Below are 15,878 nucleotides of genomic sequence, written 5' to 3'. Positions count from 1 at the left end.
AATCTATATCTTGGCATAGTGTTTGGTAAGTAAAGTTGGATGTGTGGAAAACCTTGAGGGTGAGGCTCTCTGTCCACATTTTGATTACGAGGGACTACAAGGCTGTTCGGCAACCAAAATCAGCTCAAATGCTGCCTCCTCCTATATCCGCCATTCCCGTCAGAATGCAGAAAGCATCGCCGGATCCTCCAGACGCCCAACACAAGAGCTCTGAGCTGCTCTTAATGGGAAAAGGCAGAAGGCAAAGAAGTCGCATGGACTTTATAGTGTCCTTGAATGAACGTGGCCTCCTTAAATATACTGGTCTTCATCCTGATTGTTGGTGAGCAGTGACCACTGGTCTGCTTCGTCCTCTAGAAGGCTCCCCATATGCTTTGGCATTCGACTGGAGGTCAGGGAAGAAAGAGACACTTGGCTGATCTCATCCCAAGCATCTGATCTGGGCAAGTCTCGCCTCCTGTCATCCATTCCAATACGGACACTGACCTGGGAAGGGGTCAGCGACTTCATGGAGCCCTGAGCTTGTGCTTCGTATCTTTCCACATCTGGCTTCTTGTAGCTAAGGAAAGCAGACCATGCTTCAGAACGCTGAATTAGGCAACAGGTTAGGCAATTTAGATGCCCAATTTTAAGGCCACTTAAGAAGGGAGTCAGTTTTCCAGGGATTCCATCAGAAACACTCCCTCATTCAGCTATTCCTGGTGGTCCCCTCCCCACCTGAGCAGCATTTTAATAGAATCATAGACTTGGAAGGGACCACCAGGGTCATCTAGTCCAACCCCATGCACAGTGCAGGAAACTCACAACTACCTCCCCCACACACACACACAGTGACCCCCCCACTCCATGCCCAGAAGATGGCCAAGATGTCAGCAATACTGTCAGCAATACTGATTCTATGACTTTAGGCAAATCATGGGAGGGAGGGCATCTTGGCCATCTTCTGGGAATGGAGTAGGGGTCACTGGGGGTGTGGGGGAGAGATAGTTGTGAATTTCCTGCACTGTGCAGGGGGTTGGACTAGATGACCTTGGTGGTCCCTTCCAACTCTACGTTTCTATGATTTTATGGATGAATTCTCCTAGAACTTACCATTTCAGCTGCAGAGAAGAGAGCAATACCGAGATTGAAGATGCTGCCATGGCTGCTGACCCCATCCACGGTTGTAACACAATTCCAATTGGCATAAATACTCCTAGAGACAGGGAGGGCAAGTGGTCAAACCAAAGCCTTTGTTTAAATATGTCATCTTTGGAAATGACCCCACGACAAAGTCAGCCCAGCAGCTAAGTGAATGATCTGGACCACTGTAGCTTACCTGCTGCTATGGGTATCCCAAGGAGGTTGTATATTAAAGCTAGAATTAGATTTAATCGTATCCTTTTCACCGTCTTCTTGGAGAGATGGATACTTGCGACCACATCCATCAAACAATTCTGTGAAGGGGAGAAAATACAAAGCAGAGGAAAGATCCTCCTGAAAAAGCCCTGGTATGTTTGTGGGGAAACACACTATTTTAAATGGTGCGCACTCACACGAATAAGAACAACATCTGCTGCTTCAATGGCAACATCTGTGCCTGTCCCAATAGCGATGCCAACATCAGCTCTGGCCAAAGCCGGGGAGTCGTTCACCCCGTCTCCGACCATGGCAACCTTCTTCCCAGCCACCTGGAGCTCCTGGACCTTGGCTACTTTGTGCGACGGGAGAACCTCGGCAAAGACTTTCCGGATACCAACCTAGAAGGGGAAAGGTATCTTGCGTTACTGCAATACTTTAGCCCCACCTAATGGGGAATTAATCTATCCTAATTACTTTCTCGCCTTCTGAATCACACTGCTGCGCTGCAGACCACGGGAACTGTTATCCATGTTAGAATGTTTCAGAAGGCCTCTAGCCATAGTTTATTATTTAATGGCCGCTTTGAAGATACGCCGAAGTTATAATCGAGTTATGCCTAACTGCTCGTTTGCATACAGGTGCTCTTTCCGCACTGGAACTGGTTTCCTTTGGCCAGAGCCAGGATTATTTCTCTCCTCTCAACATCAGTATCAATCCTTCTCTGTCTCTCTCTCTCTCACACACACGTATTTTCACTGTTAAATATTAAATTTGCTTCCCCACCCCAAGCTAAAGGCAGAACTGGTTCCAATTTCCTTTGCTCAGAGAGACAGAGCAGGTCTGTTGATTGAGGCTTTCTAGGTCTTTGAGTCTTGTGAGAGCACAATCTTTCACAATCCTTTCCCAGGTTTTCTAGGACCTGCACGAGCCATTCTGTCAGAGACTCCATGATCTAAACAATAGTTGGCATTCCTGTTCAGCGGAGCAATGAAGGCTGTGTGTATGTGTGTGTGTACGTATCTATTTAATACCACAAAGAGAAAAACACAGAAACACAGAGCTGGAAGGGACCCCAAGGGCCATTTAGTCCAACCCCTTGCACAATGCAGGAAATTCACAGCTATCTCCCCGCCCCCACTCTCCCACCTCTATGCCCAGAGGAAGGCAAAAATCCTCCAGGATCCCTGGGCCAATCTGTCCTGGAGGAAAATTCCTTCCTGACCCCAAAGTGGGGATCAGCTTTGTTGGATTTTGAGGGCTTTGTTATGCCCAAATCATTGTTAATTTAGCAAAACGCACAAAGGCTATTGTGCACAGAGAAGCCCATCCAAACCTCTGTGTGTGCCAGGAACAAAATTGCCCAGAGCTTTTTGTCTATTCAACTAATATACATCATTTATTGTAGGAAATCCATTTCTGGATAGGATAGAGTAAAATATAGCTCCCTATCTATAACTAACTAGGATGGAGGGAGATCCAGGACTTGTGTCCTCCCCTCATGGTGGCAGGTGGAGGAGAGTGCCTGCGTATGGAGGTGTGAAGAAGCAGGAAGGAAGGAAGTTTCCCTAAGAGTAGCAATCTACACATCAAAGAGATAGCTCAGAGCAGCAGAGAAAGGATGCCCCAGTGTCTTGTCCCCTCTCTCTCTCTGACTCACTGGTCTTGTCTGAGGGAAGAGACAGGGCGAAGTCCTTCACTTCCAACAAGCTTTACCCTGGGCATATAAGAAAGGGCCGCAGGAGCCAAGCGCTGGCTCATCCCTTCCTGCTTTCCTGCTCATGATCTGCCTACATTCAGAGTGAGTCAGTACCTGAGTTGCGATAGCTTTGGCAGTCTTCCTGTTGTCCCCGGTCACAAGCACCACGTCCACTCCCATCTTTTGTAAGGTGTGCATAGCCAGAGCAGCCTCCGGCTTGACAGAGTCCGCTATGGCAATCATGCCGCAAAGCATACCTGCAGAAGGAAACACTCCTCTTCATTCAGCGGCTAAAAAACAAGTGCCATCCTATGCTGCATTCATCGCCAAATCTCACAGCCTCCCAAGAAGACCACAATATATCTAAAAGGTACTTAAAGATGTCTAATCTACTAGCCTTTATGCTAACACCCAATACTAGCACCCTATTTTAAAATGCTTTTCCAAGTAACTGAAAATGCTCAGGGACTGACAAATCTTCAGAAAAAAAGACAGTCATCGAGAATATGTTTTTGACATGCATACGATGCACCCCCTGTTGACCGATGGCTGGGAGTGAACCAGCGGCCCACAAACATGATAGGCTGGAAAGTGGCAGGTAATAAACCCTTCCCCTTCCCCGGCCTTACCAACTTCTACAAGAATCACCATTCCCATTTTCTGTTCTTTGCTTTTCTCTCACTCCCTTCCACTGCGCTGCTTCTCCCACACGGGAACCCCCCTTCCAGCCTCCAAAGCTCCTTCAAGCTCCCCTGCTTCCTCGCATAGGAGCGGAGAAAGAAATACTCAAGAAATTCTTAAAGTTCCCAGTCCTTCTGCAGTACTGAAGCTGTCGAGTGGCGGCTGGCCGCCTCTCAAGCTGGAAATGCCTCTTAGCATCTAAAGGCCGCTGGAACCTGGTAAGATTTCACCGGTCCACCTCTGGCCATTCAGACCTTTCAGCTGTCTCATCCTCTGACCCTAGGATTGCCAGGTCCCTCTTTGCAACCAGCGGGAGGTTTTTGAGGCGGAGCCTGAGGAGGGTGGGGTTTGGGGAGGGGAGGGACTTCAATGCCATAGAGTCCAATTGCCAAAACGGCCATTTTCTCCAGGTGACCTGATCTCTATCGTCTGGAAATCAGTTGTCATAGCAGGAGATATCCAGCTAGTTCCTGGAGGTTGGCAACCCTATCTGACCCCCTCAACATGCAGCCTAACTGGACTATAGTCAGCCACAGAACGTGCAATAAAAAGGTGTTTAAGCATGTTGGCTACCCATTTATAGCCACCAATATAGCTGTGTGTCCTTTCGTTTCGTGGCCAGTCATGGCTTCATGGACATCATTGGAGATAGGCAAGCCGTTCCTTCTCATCCATTCCCGATTGCCGATCAATACTGAGTAGCTCTGGGGGACTGCTGCATCTGTGAGGCACAGAAGTAATAGTGGAGTAGGTAATGGGAGCTGTTGTTCAAAAGACGATAACCGAGCTTTTTAAAAGGTTCCAAAAACCACAGAGGAAGGGTTACAGGAACAATGTGCCAGCCTGCCCAAAGCCTGTTCCGCACACGTGTTTTTCAGTAGGTACAGCAACTCCTGCTACACAACTACACATTTCAAGAACGCCTATTTGTCTGGAGAGCCAGCATAGTGTACTGGTTAAGTGCGGTGGAGTGGTGGACTCTGATCTGGAGAACCGGATTGGATTCCCCACTCCTCCACATGAGCGGCAGAGGCTAATCTGGTGAACTGGATTTGTTTCCCCATTCCTACACTGGGTGACCTTGGGCTAGTCACAGCTCTCTTAGAGCTCTCAGCCCCACCGACCTCACAGGGTGTCTGTTGTGGGGAGGGGAAGGAAAGATGATTTTAAGCCAGTCTGATTCTTCTTTAAGTGGTAGAGAAAGTCATGGAGCATGGAGTGGGGAATCAAACCTGGTTCTTCAGATCAGAGTCCACAGCTCTTAACCATTACACCACACTGGTTCTCTTGAAGAAACCCCTTCCTTGTCTGTGGGTAGTTTGGTTTTGTTGTTTTTGTGACTAGCAAAGCCTACCCACTTCACTTCTAGATACAGTCATCCTGAAGGCATTTAATAAAAACTGTGCTAGGAGCTAAAATGTAAACTGCTTAATAGATTTAGGGTATCTCACAATGCAATGCTATGCAGTGTTACCTCTGTCTATTGAGTTTAATGGGCTTAGAATGGAATGACTTGGCATAGGATCATAGGATTGCACCTTAACAGCCCATTCCTAAGCCGCGCCGGCAGCTCGATCCAAAGCCCTTAGGAGGCCAATGAAGGCCTCTGCCGGCACAGGGGCCCACAACACCAGCGCCCGGAAGGCGCACACTGGCGGGTGAGTGGCCCCAGAGCAGGCATGCAAGCCCAGGCGCTGGTCCCAGGCCACCACCGCAGCACTGCTGCAGCCTCCCGCCGGCCTCTGGCTGTTGGCACAGGCCGTGACAGCGAGCCGGGAGGCATTCCAGCACCCCAGGAGATGTTCCCATTAGTCGGCCTCCCGAGCCATTTCAGCTCGGGAACACCCCTTTTTGTTTTTGACAAGATACGCCAGCTTTATGCTGGCGTATCTCCTGTGCAGCCCTATGAGGGTTGCATGGTTTTTTGCATAGTTTTTTGGCGCCGGGTAGAGGTTTCAGCGGTGCCGAAACCTCCTTAGGAGGCAACGCCGCTGGGTTGCCTCCTAAGCCCGGCACAGGCATTCCTCTCAGGAATGCACTGACAGTGTGCAAAAAAGGTTTCAAACAAATTCATTTAGCCCGGGGGTCCCCAGCCTTGTCAAACCTGTGGGCACTTTTGGCATTCTGAGAACAGTTAGTGGGCACTGCAACAAAATGGATACCAAAGGATGGTGCTTGGACCTATCGCGACTGTCTTTCACTGGTCCCATCACAGAACATTGGACAGGTTTGATGAAATGTCGAGAGATTCCCAGCCAAGCCTCCTCCCACGATGGAGGCGGCTGTTTCCAAATGGATGCTCCCTGCAGACATAAAGTTCATGCCTCTTGGACTCTTCTGAAGCACCTCCTACTCCACTGAAATGGGGGAAAGCGAGGATTGTCTCTCGGCTTGGAGGAAGAGATGCTGTGGAGAAGCAGCAAGCGGGATCCAGAAAAATACACCACCCATGGGTACCACTTATTTAGCCTCTTTCTAAGTTACTGATAGCTGTAAACTTACAGCTCACCTCCCACTTTGGAAACCGGGGTCTGTGAACTCTGGTCTGCAGGAATACTGTCAATGTCCCCAAGGGGAGGGCTCAGGCTGTCCAAATGCTGCTCCGTCTCGCCCAGCACGGCTTCGACGCTGCTGACTTTGCAGCTTATTCCACAGCCAGGAACTGACTGGAAGTCTTGACAATACCCCAGGATGTCTGTGCCGAGCTCCTGAAAAATCCACATTGAAAAACTCTCATTCCCCCCCTTTCCTACAACAGGAAAATTAGCTTAAAAGTTCCTAGCACTAACTTTTCAATTTGTTTGACCACAAAATCTAGTTTACATTCAGGGTTAAAACCCAGTTTGTAAATTAAGAGGCAGGAGAAGGAGAAAGTCCTTTCTGACCTTTCTGAGAATGAGGAATTCCTTAGAATCAAAGAATAACAGAGTTGGAAGGGACCACCAGGGTCATCTAGTCCACCCCCCCCGGCATAATATAGGAAATTCAAAACTACCTCTCCCCCATACCCACAGTGACCCCTGCTCCATGTCCAGAAGATGGCCAAAAAATCCTCTAGGACCCTTGGCCAATTTGGCTTGGAGGAAAATTGCTTCTTAACCACAAAGTGGCAACCAGCATTACCTTGGGCATGTAAGAAAGGGCCACGAGAGCCAAGCACTGTTGCAACCCTTCCTGCCCTCCCTCTCATGATCTGCCTAAGTTAACAGAATCAGCATTGCTAACAGATGGCCATCTAGCCTCTGCTTAAAAACCTCCAGAGCCCACCACCTCCTGAGGAAGCCTGTTCCACTGAGGGACCGCACTGTCAGAAAGTTCTTCTTAATGTTTAGCCGAAAACTCTTTTGATTTAATTTCAGCCCATTGGTTCTGGCCTGACCTTCTGTGTGTGTGTGTAATGTGCCGTCAAGTCACAGCCGACTTATGGCGCCCCCTTTTTGGGGTTTTCATGGCAAGAGACTAACAGAGGTGGTTTGCCAGTGCCTTCCTCTGCACAGCAACCCTGGTATTCCTCGGTGGTCTCCCATCCAAATACTAACTAGGGCTGACCCTGCTTAGCTTCTGAGATCTGATGAGATCAGGCTAGCCTGGGCCATCCAGGTCAGGGCCCCGACCTTCTAGGGCAACAGAAAACAACTCGGCACCACCTTCTATATATGACATCCCTTCAAGTACTTGAGGATGGTACTTGCAGCTGTTTAAGAGTTTCTTGATGCAAGAGAAGTCTTTCGATGCAGGAAATATTTATTGTCATTGCTTTATTTTAAATTTGTGAAATACCCACCAACCTGGATGGGCAATATAGGGAAGCGGCTTCAAAAAAGGTGCCGATCCTTTGGACTCATGCCCCGAGGAGGTGGAGGAAGGGGAGAAGGAGAGAAGGCAGTCTTTCCCGTTCCTCCCATCCTTCAGCTCTTTGAAGAAGCGGAATTAGCTGCAGGGACCAGCTTCTTCTTGAAGTCAGATTTCACAGAGGGATCCCAGGGATCGTTGCGAGGAGACGACACATTTCCTCCACCCCTTAACCGTGCTGAGTGTTGTGGGAGCGTTTGCCCCAGAAGCTCAGCATGGGCTAAGAAACAGGATGCAGATGGTAACAGACAAGTGTAGATTTTTTCACCTTCCCGATCTGAACTCTAATTAAATGTCGCTTATATTTCTCCCATTTGGAATTTATCAACTATAGGAAGGCCTACACTCTAGCAAGATGTCATGCCCTGCCTTCGGCTGTCCTAGAAGGAAAATACAAGAAGACTCCAAGATCAGAAAGGCTATGCCCCTGCAGGTCAGGAGACATCGAAACCACCCAGCATGTACTGTTTAGCTGTTCATTCTATCATGAGGCCCGTATTAGATTCATTGCTCCCCTGATCAGTGAATTCACCGATAAGCCAGTAGAATTCCTGACTAAGAGGCTCCTGATGGGTGAAACACCACACTTTTCGCTCCCAACTGCCAAATTCTGTGCCATTGCAATTAAAATCCGCAAAAATAGAATGGAAAAAATTACCTAAACCGGGCTATACTTTTAGAAATATTAAGTTGTTAAGTTAAATCTGGTGTTGTCGAAGGCTTTCACGGTCAGAGTTAATTGGTTCTTGTAAGTTATCCGGGCTGTGTAACCGTGGTCTTGGTATTTTCTTTCCTGACGTTTCGCCAGCAGCTGTGGCAGGCATCTTCAGAGGAGTAACACTGAGGAGAGGAGAGACACTGTCCTTCAGTGTTACTCCTCTGAAGATGCCTGCCACAGCTGCTGGCGAAACGTCAGGAAAGAAAATACCAAGACCACGGTTACACAGCCCGGATAACCTACAAGAACCAATTAAATCTGGTGATTTGTTTTAATATCCTACATTTTAACATCATTAGTCTTTTATCTAATTTTGTAATTTATACTAGTTTTACAGTTTTATTAAGTCAGATAATTTTATGTATTAACTTTTGACTGGTCGAACAGACCGTATCAATCTATCAATCAATCTATCTATCAATCTCTCTCTCTCTATATATATATATATATATTTAATATATAAAATTAAATGTCGCTTGAGAGGTACCTCTTTGCAGTATCTAGTGACAGCCACCCCTAAGGGATGCTCGCTGCTGGCTTCCGCCGTGCCAACAACAACAAGGATCTTCTTCCGAGATAGCGTAGCTGCAGCATCGCCTAGCAAGAGGACTCTCATGACTTGGGGAACCCCGTGGGTGATCGTCCCTGTTTTATCAAACATCACAGTATTGACCTGCAAGAAACAAAAGCAGCGGTGATGGCCCTAATCCTCCTCGGCGCCTTGAAGCATCTCTGGTCACTGCTGCTCATTAGCTTCTGCCTGTTCTAAATAAGCATACATTTACACAAGACTGAGAACTCGGTTAATTGTATCAGGAATGACCAGAAACAATAATAACACCATTGCACAAAACTAGACAGAGAAATCGGTTCTTGTAGGTTATCCGGGCTGTGTAACCGTGGTCTTGGTATTTTCTTTCCTGACGTTTCGCCAGCAGCTGTGGCAGGCATCTTCAGAGGAGTAACACTGAAGGACAGTGACACTGTCCTTCAGTGTTACTCCTCTGAAGATGCCTGCCACAGCTGCTGGCGAAACGTCAGGAAAGAAAATACCAAGACCACGGTTACACAGCCCGGATAACCTACAAGAACCAATGAACTCTGATCGTGAAAGCCTTCGACAATATTCAGACAGAGAAACCTGACTGACTTGAAGATAGTTTCAGAGAGCCAGCATGGCTAGAGCAATATACATAATTCTCCCCTTCTCCATGTTAGTTGTATTTATTACAACGTTTATATCTCGTCCTTCCTTGTAGTTCAGTGCAGCTTACAATAATAGCTAAAAAACATGGCTAGAGCCAGCGCGGTGTAGTGGTTAAGAGTGATGCGGGGAAGCGGGGAAGTGGGGGGCGGGGGAGGATCCATTCATAGCCTCTGAAAAAGCAGGTTCTGGTCCATTAAAGTTTATCTTGGAATAGAATGGTGTTTTGTCATTGAGGTGCCACAAAAAAACTGGTTATTTCAGCTGCCCTTCAAGGTTCCCAAAAGCGAAGTTCACGACTGGCTAGTTGCTTTTGTTTTGTTTTTTGTCATTAAGTCACAGCCAACTTATGGTAACCCCGTAGGGCTTTCAAGGCAAGAGATGTTCAGAGGTGGTTTCCATTGCCTGCCTCTGCACAGTGACCCTGGTATTCCTTGGTGGTCTCCCATGCGAATAATCTAACAAGATCAGGCTAGCCTGAGCTATCCAGGTCAAGGCTCCCTCACACTAATGGAAGAAAAAACCAGGAAGGAGTCAAATGTAAAGTAAAACACGTTAGAATAAGCAATGGGGGTTACCGCACTTTGTATACCCAGCGATGTATTAAGAGTTTTAAAGCAATGTTTTTTATAACATTTTCAAAGGGTTTTTGGATACCACGGCTTATAAATGGTTAGAAGACGTCTTCACAGCTAAAGGGGCCAAACAAAGTGCGAGCAGTATTTTTTATAATGTTTTCAAACTCTTAATACATCGCTGGGAATACAAGTGCTGTAACAGCCAATGTCTGGCGAACAGAGAAGAAGAGAAGAAGACCTTGCAGGGGGCAGCAAGAAGACAATTAGATAGGACAGTGAGGGCAGCACAATATCCTGCTTCTTCTCGGAAATTCTACACTTAGCCTCTCTCTCTCAGCTAGTGATGTAGTCAGGATACTATTGCTGCCTCTCCTCTTCGCAACTGAGTATGTTAGTTCCTGAATAAAGCTTTATTTACACGACAATTAAGTTATGCACCTTTGCTGTGTTAATTACTGCGCCAACAAAATAGGCTGAGGAAAAGAGAATCCTCCAGAGAATCCAACAACAACAGTGCTTCCTAGCCCAAAGCCACGGCTGGCCTGGGTGAGCAACCCCGCCTTCCAACCAGGAGGTAGCAGCAGAACCACCCTGCCCTCTGAATCTCTGGGGAGGTCCTCTGCTTCCTAGCAGTTTAGTCAAATCCAATCTCAAGAAATGCATGTGTGATAAAAAAAAATGCTATCGAATCCCAGACTGGAAATTTAATAGTAGCCCCAGGCACGGATGAGCAGCGACAGTATTAACCTTGTGCGCCATTTCTAGAGGCTTTCCACCTTTGATGAGAATCCCATTCTGCGCAGCGACTCCCGTGCTCACCATCACGGCCGTTGGGGTCGCCAGCCCCAGGGAGCAGGGGCAGGCGATGCACAGGACGGTGATGGAGGTCTGGAAGGCAAACCGCACGACGACTTCTGCTTTTGAAATGTGTTTACTGTATTGCTGGAAGGGAAAGGAGAAGAAAATGGGTTTTGCTCGCCAGGGAAATCTAGCGGCATTAAAAGACAGTAAAGCATTTGCAATAAGCAGACAGACACGCTTAATTGTCATTGATGCTGGCGCACAGGGACATATGGAAGGAGACAGGCCTTAAAATATCCTCACAACCACCTGTTTGGAAGTATTACACGTTTATTCAGCCCTGTTCTGGCTTTAATACTTTAAGTTGCATTACCTTGTGGACCTCACAGGGAAAGGTATGCAGGAAGGACTGATTCTACAACTGCATGTGCTGATTGGTGGGGGTGGGTTTTAAGGCATTAGCTTTGTTTTGGTAGGACAACTCCTTTTTTTTCCTTTTGACAGACAAGGAGGAGTAGGAGTAGGAGTTGGTTTTTATATGCCAACTTTCTCTACCACTTAAGGAAGAATCAAACCAGCTTACAATCACCTTCCCTTCCCCTCCCCACAACAGACACCCTGTGAGGTAGGCAAGTCTGAGAGCTCTAAGAGAGCTGTGGCTAGCCCAAGGTCACCCAGCTGGCTTCATGTACAGGAGTGGGGAAACAAATCCAGTTCACCAGATTAGTGTCCGCCGCTCAGGTGGAAGAATGGGGAATCAAACCCGGTTCTCCAGACTCCACCGCTCCAAACCACCACTCTTAACCACTACACCACGCTGGGTCTAGTGAAGGGGATAGTTTTTTCTGCCTATTGAAAACTGAGAGCATTCTTTTGTTGTTGTTGTTCGATTCTCTTTAAAATAAACTTTGATTTTTATAAAGCTAATGAGTGAAGCTGTTCTTGTTGGTGAGTCCAACTCTCCAAAAATGAACCAAAGCCTGGAGAGATGAAACCTTGCGAAGGAAAAGCTCTCAGTCTTATTATTAAACGAACCACACCTTGTCCACCTGGAGTCTGAAGGGGCTGTGGTCAGCATTCAGGACCCGGGTGAGAGGCTGCTGGTTCACACACCACCTTGTAAGGTAGATTAGGCTGAGAGAAGATAACTGGCCCATGGTTACCCTGTGAGCTTCCATGGCAAAGTGGGGATTTGAACTCAGGGGTCTCCCAAACCTTAACCAGACATTCTAACCATGATACCATAGTGGCCCTATCAACGCCATACTTACAGGAAAGTATTTCAGCACAATATCGAAGTGTAGAAATCCAATCACAATCCATGCTATCAGAGTTGCAGTAGAAATTATGATGATAAAAGGGACAAAATACCCACTAAATTTGTCAGCCAGTTGCTGGATGGGTGCCTGAAAAATTCAGAAACAAGCAGATCTTTATACCTGGGCATAAAAATTTAACAAAGAGACACATGACCTTCTGTCTCAAAGCCTGCCTTCCTTTACAAACATCACTGTGTTATGACGCACCAGTTCCCAGCCCAGATTTCCCCACAGAGAAGCATCTCCCACCAAATCTGCTGCCTGGCACTTGCCAATTAGCCAAAGGTTAACCCACCTTGCGGTGTTTGCCAAACCAAACTCGAGGACAGTGGGCCTGTTTGTTTGGCTCTGCCTCAATCTTGCAGATAGCAGGGGCAGCAGCATGCCAGTCAGGGATGGAGAAAGGAATGCTTCGCCTTGCCATTGTCTGTAGTCCCAGTGAAGAGGTGGACTCTGATCTGGAGAACCTGGATTGATTCCCCGTTCCTTCACATGAGCGGCGGAGGCTAATTCTGGTGAACTGGATTTGTTTCCCCGCTCCTACACATGAAGCCAGCTGGATGACCTTGGGCTAGTCACACACTCTCAGCCCCACCTACCTCACAGGGTGTCTGTTGTGGGGAGGGGAAGGGAAGGTGACTATAAGCCGGTTTGATTCTCCCTTAAGCGGTAGAGAAAGTCGGCATATAAAAACCAACTCTTCTTCTTCTTCTGGCTAGCACTGTTGGGGTGAACACACCGATTCGACAGCCAAAAGCCCAAGGCTTAAAGCCCCTTTACCTTTGACATTTGAGCTTCTTCGACCAGTTTCACAATCTGGGCCAGGGTAGTATCAGAGCCAACATGAGTCGCATTGACAAGCACTGAGCCATGGGCATTGAGAGAGCCTGCAATTACAGTGCTGCCGGGTTTCTTAGTGACTGGCATGGCTTCCCCTATAAAAAATAAGCCCATCAGTATCCGTTTAATACCAACATCTCCCTCATTTACTGGCCCCTACCAAGAAAGAGGCATATTGGAATTTTAGTTCAAAATTTGATAAAATTAAAAGCCTATTGTCAGGGAACCAAGGTGCCCCAGATCAAGGGGGAAAGGAGATGAATGTGCTCTCAGGCGAGAATAAACCAGCAACAATGAACCTCACTGGTTTTCCTTTCTTCCTACTTTGCTTCCCCATGGCAACCTAGCAGTGCTTCTCAGCAACCAAGAAACTCAGGCAGCTAAACAAAATCCTTGATACAGGGAGAGGTTATAGAACCATCATTGCCTCTAAAGCCGACTCACTTAATTGCTTCGATAATTTTGCTCAGCTGTGCATTTGAAATTCTAGGAACACCTTAAAAAGAAGCTTGTACACATTTCCTTTAAAACATATGGATCATGTCAGCAAGAGGAGAAATGTGTGTGCATGCATGTACACACACACACACACACACACATACAGAGAAGCGTTCTTTTCAAGAGTCATTTTGTGATGCTATCTGCCTTAGTGGTTTTCAAGGTCTGCTTGATTTCACCCATAATTGTTGTCAGGACACGGTGGCATGTGTTCTACCTTAGGCTGGAGTAGGGTTGCCAGCTTCAGGTTGGGAAATACCTGGAGGTTTTTGGGGCAGAGCCTGAGGGGGTGGGGCTTGGGGAGGGGAGGGGACTTCAATGCCACAGAGTCCAAGTGCCAAAGCAGCCATTTTCTCCAGGTGAACTGATCTCTATCGGCTGGAGATCAGTTGCAATAGCAGGAGATCTCCAGCTGCTACCTGGAGGTTGGCAACCCTAGGCTGGAGGGAAGGGCCGCCTAAACTGGAGGAAGGCTTCTTTGGCTGGAAGCAAGCTCCTTAGGTTAGACTAGAGGAAAGCTTCAAATTTTGCCAAGTCTAGTGATAGGATACATGTCAGTCAATTTTGCATCATCACATTCTGACCAGATTGTGTTTGGGAGAACTGATCGTTGCTGTTTCTGGAACCTCCCTCCAGTGTCACACTTGCAATTCTGGCATGGTTTTATTTTCCAAGGATTTACAGTTCTTCTTATTCCTGGTTCCAAGAATGAAGACACACATTGCAAAGCAAATATTTCAGATCGGGGTCCCAGGCTACTGACAAGCATTTGCCTGCACCTCTGCTGTCCAATCACAAGAATGCAGAGAATTTGCCACATTCTTAAGGGCAAAAGACTTCTGTGCCTCCTGTAGATTTTTATCAACAGATGTTAATTCAGTTAAAAAGTAATAATCTGTATCCAGCCACATCCTAAAGGTTTAATATCACTTTCATTTTCTTAAAAGGGGGTGGCAATTACTGTAGATTTCCCCATCCAACTGCACGCCCCACTATGCTACTTGCACGATACTCCAAAACTACATTTGGAAAGTTAGCATTGAGCCACAGGGGGACATACAACCAGCATAAATCACCTCCGCATATTAAGAAAACAAGTGCCCTTAAATCTTTGGAACTGCATAGCAGGAGACAAGTCATTACCTTATCTATTTTGGCTCTCTCTGAACAAGCATAGCAACAGTTCTTTGCATCAGCAATCACGTGTTTGCAAAGGCCTATATATGGAAAAATAGCATCAGGATGTCATTGAAGCATACAAAAATTACCAGTAATTAGGGATTCATCCGCCATAGAGCTGCCTTCAATCACTTTCCCATCAACTGGAAATTTTCCACCAGGTACCACCTTGACGATGTCTCCTCGCTGAACCAGCTCGACAGGTACTTGGTCTTCCCTGCAAAGAAGTCACAGGGGTAAGACCCAATGATACAAATCATTAAGAGAAGAGGAGTTGCACACTATCTTAATTGGGATGGATCCCCTGCAAATACTAAAGCACAGTGTGTGTCGTATGTGTGCGTGTACATGCATGTTTAGTACACAAAGTTCAGTACAGTGCACATCCAGTTGGTTCCTTAAACTTCTGCAATGGACTAAGAGACTCAATACAGCCAGGCAATAGTGAGGTAAACAGACAAAGACCATAACATGAGTTTTAGGCTCTGTTGGTAAACATTTCTCTTCTCTCATGCTTCAGGTTGATTTGACGTTGCTGCCTTGGTTTTCTATTAACTTCACCCCCTCCACACTTCTTTCTCCCCTTCACCTGGATTAACTATTTATTTTACCCTGGTTGCTCTGTGGATTTTTACTGTATTTATGCCGTGGAGGTTCGTGGAAGTGTGTTGCCGATTTCACTTATCAATAGCCTTGTGGCTGGCAGCTGTTTATTTTGAAACTATCTCTAGTGCATGTCTGCTAAGTACATGGGATAGAAATATTTTATATATATAACATTAATCATATGGATTAGGGACTAAAATCTGAAACAAAAAGTAGCAACCCCTAAACACACTATTTAGTAATTTATCAAAAATCCTATTTTTTAAACATTCTTTGGTGGGAAAAATTGGGAGGCAATATTTGAAATGGCTCATGAAACCAGCCAATACCTGGATCCCAGACCACTTGCATTGGTCTGGCTGTGAAACATTTATTGCCCCACCTGGAATGTTCCAACTTCTTCTGACATAAGCAAGCCCCACCATTAAATTAAAAAAACACAAACAGCACTCTACTTATGCTGCCTTGTATAGAGCCTAATCATTCTCTCTCGAGTCTAGATCAATATTGTCTCCCCTGACTGACAGCAGCTCTTCAGGATCTCAAGCAGAATAAGGTCTTTCCC

General features: G+C 46.7%; 1 protein-coding gene across 2 annotated transcripts in view; it reads right to left on the bottom strand.

Annotated features, from left to right (window-relative positions):
• Window positions 1-291: 291 nt before the first annotated feature.
• The window catches only part of ATP7B (ATPase copper transporting beta), a 29,462-nt gene continuing 13,875 nt past the window's right edge, over window positions 292-15,878 (bottom strand). Inside the window, exons 9-20 of one of the 2 annotated variants that reach the window (XM_056856043.1) lie at window positions 14,797-14,924; window positions 12,971-13,125; window positions 12,143-12,277; window positions 10,818-11,012; window positions 8,776-8,961; window positions 6,228-6,426; window positions 4,292-4,439; window positions 3,152-3,314; window positions 1,536-1,739; window positions 1,319-1,436; window positions 1,093-1,195; window positions 292-559 (exon numbers count right to left, since the gene is read on the bottom strand). In XM_056856043.1, the coding sequence (XP_056712021.1) occupies window positions 292-559; window positions 1,093-1,195; window positions 1,319-1,436; window positions 1,536-1,739; window positions 3,152-3,314; window positions 4,292-4,439; window positions 6,228-6,426; window positions 8,776-8,961; window positions 10,818-11,012; window positions 12,143-12,277; window positions 12,971-13,125; window positions 14,797-14,924 (2,002 nt within the window). The remainder of the gene's footprint in view (window positions 560-1,092; window positions 1,196-1,318; window positions 1,437-1,535; window positions 1,740-3,151; window positions 3,315-4,291; window positions 4,440-6,227; window positions 6,427-8,775; window positions 8,962-10,817; window positions 11,013-12,142; window positions 12,278-12,970; window positions 13,126-14,796; window positions 14,925-15,878) is intronic. The other variant, XM_056856044.1, reaches the window with a different exon arrangement.

The sequence above is a fragment of the Euleptes europaea genome, chromosome 10 (genome assembly GCF_029931775.1).
Source record: "Euleptes europaea isolate rEulEur1 chromosome 10, rEulEur1.hap1, whole genome shotgun sequence".
Lineage (NCBI taxonomy): Eukaryota > Metazoa > Chordata > Lepidosauria > Squamata > Sphaerodactylidae > Euleptes > Euleptes europaea.
This window is presented reverse-complemented; position numbering and strand designations above follow the sequence as displayed.